The 9,412-nt window shown below is 36.3% G+C and overlaps 1 protein-coding gene across 1 annotated transcript; it reads left to right on the top strand.

Annotated features, from left to right (window-relative positions):
* The first annotated feature begins 4,526 nt into the window (after positions 1-4,526).
* LOC128890063 (Krueppel homolog 1-like) lies at positions 4,527-8,986 on the top strand. Its single transcript, XM_054148252.1, has 2 exons — positions 4,527-4,813; positions 7,611-8,986. The coding sequence occupies exon 2, from the start codon at positions 7,639-7,641 to the stop codon at positions 8,395-8,397; it is 759 nt and encodes a 252-aa protein (XP_054004227.1). The 5' UTR covers positions 4,527-4,813; positions 7,611-7,638; the 3' UTR covers positions 8,398-8,986.
* Positions 8,987-9,412: the final 426 nt, after the last annotated feature.

Below are 9,412 nucleotides of genomic sequence, written 5' to 3'. Positions count from 1 at the left end.
ACGCAGTCGAATGAAATTTGCCCGTTCGTGGACAGATACCATACCAAACCATATGTTTAAAAACCAACTCGACAATCTTTTAATATGCAAACACGCATACAAACGCACATGTATCTACTATATAATTTATATGTATGCGTATTATATTTTTATATATACATATACACATGTATATGTACACATGTACGCATTTTAAATTATAAAATAATACGGTGCGTTTGTATTTTAATTCCTGTAATGCTCGTTGCTTCTTCGAATTTCTAAAAATGTATGTACTATACAATTTATATATGCGTATTATATTTTTATGTATACATATACACATGTATATGACATTTTAAATTATGAAACGATACGATGCATTTATATTTTAATTCCTGCAATGCTCGTTGCTTCTTCGAATTTCTAAAAATGTACGTGCTATACAATTTGTATATGCGTATTATATTTGTATGTATACATATACACATGTATATGAACACATTTTAAATTATGAAACGATACGATGCATTTATATTTTAATTCCTGCAATGGCCGTAGCTTCTTCGAATTTCTAAAAGTGTATGAAATGTGTCCTGAAATTAAAAATCCTATTCGAATCGATACAATATTTGTTGATACGTTAATTCCTTTACGTAGTGCTATAGTCGGAGAAAAACTTTAGCTGGTAGTCTTACCAGAAAATTAATTCACGATGGTTCTATATCTGTACCTCGAATGCAAACGACTGTATATTAAACTGAAATTTGTTTAATTTAGGGTAAATATGTTGAAACGCTTGTTATACTTATTGGTGCCGTTTAAAATATTCAATTTTCGAAATTTGAACTCGGTAAGGTTTGCCAGCTGATTCTCTTTTTGGTTCCAAGTCGGCTATAGCGATCCTGTGTCCTGTTAGCTGTTACAACGTGAAGCAACTTTCTCCGCGTTGACAACTGGAAATCAGTTTATTAACGGTTGAGTCGTAACGCATAAAACGCACTTACATTTCAAGGGAGTAACACAGCGCTGACCTTGCTAACATTTGGCTGCTAGAGCTAGAGACGACGCGATCACTTTCAATCGTGTGCTCGTTGGTCGTTTCTCAACCGGTGTACATTCGAACATTAGCTCTACGTTCGTTTTGTGGAACGTAGTAAAATGATAAAAATTAAACCTTTTGACTGACAATGAATGTACAACGTACCTAAGTACGTAGACTGGTTAAAAAACGACTAACGTATGGTCGTACGGTGAAAAGTGACCACGCCGCGCCGTGTCTGACAGCGGAATGTTAGGAAGGTCAGCGCTGTCGAATACCCTCCAAGTATTTTATGACGCTACCGGTAATAAATTGATTTATAATCGTTAAGCAGGAAAGAAATTTTCTTAACGAACGCGAGTGTACATAACTTGCTTAAAACGCGTGGCATTTTCGAGATGTCATTTGCTTCTAGCGTGGAGTTCCTGCGAAGACTCGCGACTCTATCCTGCCCGGAAATGTTGATTAATCTTTTGTACGTATCGACACGAAGACAACTTGTTAACCGTAATCCATAGAAAATCACGCTCCGGAAGATTCAACGGCGAAGTTGAGTACGAGGAAGTAAGCGGGTGTCAGGGCCAGAAGGTCATCGGGATCGAGAGATATAAAGGGATCAAAGTTCGCGAATTTACAATTACTTCGATCTCAATTGTTAATGTATTAAACTGTTCGTACGTGAATAGCGAATCACCTTAACCACTTAAGGACCACGCCCGAGTATATTCGGGCGGTTATTATGTGCGGAAATTACCACACCAGAGATGGCTAATTAAATAGTTCATTTTCATGTAATTGTATATTTTAGATCCCTTAATATTTGTATTCTACATTTTAGCTGTAGTCTATAGTTTATACTCTGTATAAAATATATATATGCTGTATTTTATATTTTAACGTTTACTCTATATTCCGCGAACAAGCTTTACGTGCAGAAAAAACTCCTGAATATACTCGGGTGAAAATAAATGCGATTTCTGGTATGTAGAAGCGCAGATTACAGATGGGCAAACCTGTGTACATTTTTGTATAGTGTACGTGAGTTGTTTTAATTTTATTTTCACATATTTCTGTTAGGATTAACGTTACCAAAATTAATCAGTAGATATCAACTTCCAGTCCCATTTTGGGCCCGAAATGGCTTTTATGAGGGATATATATGTTTAGTAAATAAAATTCGTTCATAAAACAAAATGTGTTATTTTTTCCATTTTTTAATTTTTTAATGATTACTGAAGGGGTTAAAGGATGCCGAAATGTTAAGGGAGAGGGGACAAGAAATGCCATTAAACGATCTGCTTATTAAAATAATGTTCCATCTTTTTCTTACAATTGTCACTGTTTACAAAGCCTTCAATTATTAATTCTTCATTTTTTATCCTGTTTTTACCTCATCATAAGAAGACCTTCAATTTTGAAATTTATTGTCAAGTTTACGTAACGCTTTGTACTGTAAATAATTCCTTGTTTGCTCACTCGCTTCGAGAAAGTATTCTGTTACAATTCTCTTACAATTACTTGGGAAGATGTCTAATTGTAAGAATACACGTGTAGTACAGATTTGATCGAACTATGTTGAGCTGTTTTCGAATTACGGCGAGAAAGAAACATTTTTACTACTCGTACCTTTGCTTTTGATTTCATTAAACTCGCTCAAAAATATCGAATAGCCAGAGAGAAAAAGGAGTTATAGATTCATCGATACAATAAAATAAAATAATAAAACAATAAAATGATTAGAGCACGTGTTAATATTTCAAGTTTATCATTTTTATGAATAGTTATTTAATGCAATAAAAATTTAATGCAATTAAAAAAGTTTGATGGATGCAAAAGAGTCCTGAATAGTTATGAAAATATATATTACTCTGTTAAATCAAATTTCTTCTAACGATAAGTCAATCAAGAATGACAAATTATTTATATCACGTAGCAACTCTAATAATGAAGTCATTGATATAAAATTTCTAATAATTAACTAAACATTTTTTTAACACATGTACAATAATAATTTAAGATTTATGAAAATCAGACAATTCAACTCAAATATTATGAAAGTGAAGATCTTTTTTCTTTTTGACGTGATTATATTATCCAGCAGTGTTTCCAGCGACTAGCACTCGATTTTCAATAGAAGTGCAATACAATATTATAGTTCGCGAATGGTTTTAAAAAGATCATGCACGTGTGATAAATTGAACGAGCCAGAGAGAAAAAGGAGTTATAGATTCATCGATACGTATACAGTGACTTCCAGAAATATTCGGACACCAGTGCATGGTTAGCTTTATGGCTTAATATCGTAGTTATTAAAAAAGCAATCGTCTTCGTTACTTTTTCCAATAATGAATCATTTATTAACATTATTAAAGATATATACATTAATCAAAAAATTTACATAAATTACATAATAACAATAAACAAACGAAAGAATACCGCATTTTCGGGTCAGAAAAATATTCGGACACTATGAGGAATAACATTTATTAATTGAAATTAAACATTATATGTTCCACATTAATATTTTGTTGCAAATCCCTTTTCTTTTATAATATGTCTCAATCGATTCGGCATATTAGAAACTATTTTTTTTAAATATTCTGTCAAAATGCATGCCCATTCTTCTTGAAGCCTAATTTTAAGTTCTTCTTTGGAACGAATGAGTGTCTTGCGAATCTGTTGGTTCAACTTATCCCATAAGTTTTCTATAGGGTTAAGGTCTGGTGATTGTGGAGGTGGATGAAAGACTTTGGAGCAATTATACAATAAAAATTCTTAGACAATGCGCGACTTATGTTTAAAATCATTATCCTGGTAAAATTTAAAATCTTCAGCAATCCCCATTTTTTCAGCACTTTGTTTTAAATTGCTTTTTAAAAGATTCAAATAAGCATCCTTAACCATGATGCCATCGATAAAAACTAAATTACCAACGCCGGAAGTCAAAATGCATTCCCACGCCATTATAATGCCTCCTCCATGTTTTATCGTACCCGAAAATGAGATATACGCATTTACTGCTATTATGTAATTTATGTAAATTTTTCGATTAATGTATACATCTTTAATAACATTAATTAATGACTTATTATTGAAAAAAGTAACAAAGACAATTGCTTTTTTAATAACTACGATATTAAGTCATAAAGCTAATCATACACTAGTGTCCGAATATTTCTGGGAGTCACTGTAGATATTCCAGCATTGTATGCGTGTAAACGTAAATATGTAAACGTAAACGCCGCGGCCGCGGTCGTGGCGTTCCTAAAGACTGTTGTGGTCGTGAGAGTGAGACCGATAGATACACGCGCCTCTGTCGTTCGATGGTGTTCGTATACTCGCGTCGCGAGGTCGGCCGAAACCACGACAACTGCCTCCACGTGCTGCGAAAAGCACTTATTGTTAGTCGCCCTAAATTGTAGGTCGCCGTCGGTGTCGCTATGGTGGGGATAGTCAGAGTGGCGGGGCAGGGTCGAGCGCAGCGCTTCGGTCGTGATCGATGATTTCCGTCGTTGTTCGGCACTGCCAGGCGGTAAACATTGCACAGTACCATTGGCCGTATCCTGAGGCGGGTCCTTTAGTTTTCGAGTTTGAGTTTTTCCTCGGTCAGTTTATCGTATTCAGCTCTGAGAAGTGAGAAAGATACGCGGCACGCGTTAAGGGGAGACGCGTTTCGTTTCGTTTGTTCTTTCGATATCTAATGTTACTTTGTTAGTTTGTGACTATTCAAAGGATGGTGATACGCAACGTGGGGTACAGCGACTGTGGAATGGTCTAACAGGAATTGCACAGGTGGGTGATGTTTGACGTTTATACGTGTCTCGTGGACAACATTTTCGATGTAGTCGATTTTGAAAGACTTCATTAGCAATCGATACGTAAACTGATACATTACTTTTCTTCTTTCTACCATTTTATTCGTTGGAAAGTTCGATGCATTCGAACATTGGCAAAAAACAGACGAAATCCTAACAATCTTTTTACAAAAACGATCAAAACTCTCAGAATCTCTCCATTTCCATGAAACGATTAATTTTCGATCGGACGACGAGAAATTCGAAATGTTTAAAAAATCAGATGGTAATATCGAAAAATGTGAAATATCGAGAAAAATAGTAGAAAAATCCACGTTACGACGTATACCGTACTCGATGTTCGCCTTGGCCGCGAACTTGGGCCGCGCACGCGGCGTCGTTTTCGCGATCGATTGCATTTTCCTATCCCCGAAGCATTGTCGAGTCGAGAGAAAAGTGAAAAGAGAAAAGAAAAAAGAAAAAGAAGCGTGTCTATAGAAGAAAGGAGAAAGATCTCGATAGATTCTTTCGGAAGAAACAAATCGTGTCGCGGTCCGTGATGTAACTCAACGTCCTTACTGCGCGGCGAGTTGCACGAGGTCGGTGATCGCTATAAAAAAATGCGGCGAGTACACGTGGAGGCAGCGGCAGGCGGTTTCTACTGCCACGCGGCGTGGCGCGGCATTGCACCACCGCCGACCACGACGACTACCTCCCGGAGAGAGACCCGCGCGTGCAGGTTTAACCCAGCCTTAACCTATTCTGAACCGACGACCTCGTAGAAACATGCGAACAACGTCGGGCTTCGATAAGCTTGCAACCGAAGTAGAATAAAGTAGACTTCTTTCCTATGTCCCTAGACATTTTTTCTACTTTCTTTCTTCATTTAAAAACGTCCGCGTTAAAAGCCATCTAAATATGAATTCGATCGAATAGGCCATTTTCACAGGTCAAGATATATTCCGTGCGATCTTTCGTCACACTTTATTTTCATATTTCCAACGCGATACTATAAAAAAAAAACACAGATTCGTGACGAATCCATTAACGAGATTAATTTGTAAGATAGCATTACGTGTCGTATCTTAACAAATTAATCGTCCAACATATCGCGGTTGTGTAAATAATTCCTGCGGTTGTAAAACGAGCATTTATTTCCGTAAATAAAGTAATTTCTCGAAACGTTTCGTTCCGCGATCGTAACACGCCAATAATTCGATACTCGTGTACCTGTTTCAAAGAATTGCTGATTTCAAATTTGACAAGTGTATACATAACAAGATTTTCTATTCGAGTTTACAACGTACAATGAAAATTATTTTTAAACGGCCGCTGTTCAAATCGGGATTTGTTCGGTTATTGGTAGGTGACAAATACCGTTCGAATTGTTTCGTATAAATTTCACAAACATTCTTAAACGCAAGTATTACTGATTCCTTTCATTTATTCTTTAACTATCATTTAACTGTTTGCGGCACAGGAATTCGGGGTATAAAATAGACCCATGTTGCACAGGAATTTTATTGCGTTTTAAATCAAACAAAATTGTTATATTTTTATTAATAAAGGTATCACACCTATACACATGCAGCTATTGCAAAATTTCGAGGTGGGATTAAAAATGTCCCACCATGCATTACGGTCCATCAAAAAGGTGGGACACTTTTAATCCCACCGTGCCCCAAAGAGTTAAAATAATTTCTACCCAACAGAAAAAATTGTTCGTAATAGAAGCAGCGTTTATTCGTCAATTACGGGCAATTAAACGTTCATTGCTCGAAATTGTCGAAAAAAATTGTAAGTTTGGCAGGTTCATGAGTCGATACACGTTATACGGTGTACCATAGGCCCTGTAGGATCAAAGTCAGAGACAGACGGAGCTTGCAGGTTGCGTGTGGGTACCTAGATGCGCGTGCGTGTACGCACGGGGCGACGCGCGATTCGTGGTCGGTTTTTTTTTGGTGTTTTTTTGTGGACTCGAAGGGAGCGAGTGGAGGGGGCGAGGTAGGGGTGTAGTGGACCGTGTTACCCCAACGATTCTGACCGACGCGAGGCGAGGCGAGGCGGCACGTAATCAAGGCGTTTACACACAGTTGCGTTCACACATAAGAAAGCGCTCCTAGTATCCTCTTCCTATCTACCTCATGTTGATCTACCTCATCGAGTCTTCCGATGCTTAAATATATACATTGTTGATATTGTTATCGCACAGGTAAATCATTCGATCTTATTTAGAAGTTGATACTTTTAATTACGAGTAATTGTTTGTTCATTTCGTGCTTTTTACAAGCATTCGTTCAATATTATCGTAATACCCGATCTGTTATGTCATTTTAATTACACGAACTTTTTTTACATGGTTATCAAGAACAACTGTTTATTTGATAATTGTTGACGGCTTCTAAAAGAATTGATTACGTGAAAAGATATTCAGATTTTGATATCCACAGAAGTGATTTGTTCTACGAAATTCTATTAACGCATCACTCTTAGTTTCGAGTTATTTTAATCAAATGCCTAATTTAAAAACGCGAAACTCGTTTTGTAATAAGATTTCTTAACGAGTGAATCGTAATGAATTCAAAACTAGAATGCACAATGTTCAAAATACGATCGAACAATTGGGATTAGAACATGTAATTTTAAATGTGTTCAAGTTTTCAATTTGTATTCGATATAGAAATCGCAAATAAAACTTGAATCGATTAATTCTTTTAACGATAGCTATACTTCTCCAAATATTTAACGAAATGAATAATTAATCGAAAAACTAATTCCTGTAATTTTTGTTTTAGATTGATACGTAGACGTTCGTAACGAAATATGGTGGGTTACTATCAAATGGAACCGATTCCAAATACGACGATGTCGATCAGTAGCGAAATGACGGCCGTAGAGCCAATAAACCCGGTGAAAAGTCTGGTGTGTAGTCCAGATTTAACTGTGTTCTCGGCGCCAACGTGCGGTGCCGAAACTCTATCGGCAAGTATCGAAGAAAAGACCTACCGATGCCTGCTGTGTCAAAAAAGCTTCGATCAGAAAAGTCTGTATCAGAGCCATTTGCGCTCGCACGGTAAGGAAGGCGAAGATCCTTACCGATGCAACATTTGCGGGAAAACTTTCGCGGTACCTGCGCGATTAACGAGACATTATCGTACGCACACGGGCGAGAAACCGTACCAATGCGAATATTGCAGCAAGTCGTTTTCCGTGAAGGAGAACTTGAGCGTGCATCGTCGGATTCACACCAAGGAACGACCCTACAAATGCGACGTGTGCGAACGTGCTTTCGAGCATAGCGGTAAACTACATCGGCATATGCGAATTCATACCGGCGAACGGCCACACAAATGCACCGTTTGTTCAAAAACGTTCATACAGAGCGGTCAGCTGGTAATTCATATGCGCACCCACACCGGAGAAAAACCATACGTCTGCAAAGCCTGCGGCAAGGGATTCACTTGTTCGAAGCAACTGAAGGTGCATACGCGCACGCATACCGGTGAAAAACCATACACCTGCGACATCTGCGGCAAATCGTTCGGTTACAACCACGTGCTGAAGTTACATCAGGTTATTTGATGTTTATTTTTCTTTAAATATTACGTGGACTGGAAAGTAATGTCGTTTTTGCCATCTTAAATACTTGTTTATCATTTATCAGCTCATTGATTTTTCTGGCATTGAAAATTTGCACATTAGATAACAAAAGGCTGCTGACAATGAGGACGATTATATAATGAATTAAAGATAGAAATTCATTGGAAAGTTTGAATTTAATGTAAAAGAAGCGACATTACTTTTCGGTCTACCTAATATCTTCCGATTGCCGACGGTTACATTTCTATCGTATTGGGTTGTCTGGAAAGTCCATGCCGATTTTTGATAGGTAGTGCAGGTCTGAATATGTCGAAATGGCTGAAAACAAATAACATATACGTATGTATATGTACATCCCTTAAAAGGTGGAAAGTTTGTGGAACCAAATGGTACCTATGTAATACAATAAATATATGTTACAATTCAAATGTGCCTTTGAAGTTTTCTTAAAAATTGGCACGAACTTTCTGGACAACCTAATAGCTCTTGAATACACAAACAAGCATTCATTCAGACGTGGGTAATATTTGTAGAATAAATATTTTAAATACTATTTCAAATAATAGATTCTTCATAATTCAAATAAAATATTTTATTTTGGTAATCTATAGTTAAAGCATGAAAATAAATATTTTATTTTGATAATATAACAAATCAAATAAAATATGTTTCATTTTAATAACGTAAAGCATAAAATAGAATACTTTCCATATTTCTTAATTTGAAAATAAACTGTGTATGTATCATACACAGATGGAGAAACTATTTCTTGCAAATATTATGATTTCTTGCGATTGAAGAATATCTCTTTCCATCATTCATTTTATGAAGATTCTTATTGAAGATTCTTAATAGGAATATTCATTGAAGAACTACATTGAATGTATGTTTATAATGCAGAGGAAAAGTACTTCGTTCGTTTTAGATTACCAAAATAAATATATTTTTTATCCAACTTCGAAAAAGGAGGAGTTACTCAATTCGATATACATATATA

The sequence above is a fragment of the Hylaeus anthracinus genome, unplaced genomic scaffold (genome assembly GCF_026225885.1).
Source record: "Hylaeus anthracinus isolate JK02 unplaced genomic scaffold, UHH_iyHylAnth1.0_haploid 12000, whole genome shotgun sequence".
NCBI classification, from domain to species: domain Eukaryota; kingdom Metazoa; phylum Arthropoda; class Insecta; order Hymenoptera; family Colletidae; genus Hylaeus; species Hylaeus anthracinus.
This window is presented reverse-complemented; position numbering and strand designations above follow the sequence as displayed.

Coding starts and splice junctions, on each gene's coding strand:
- LOC128890063 (XM_054148252.1), top strand. CDS start 7,639: ATGGTGGGTTACTATCAAATGGAACCGATTCCAAATACGACGATGTCG.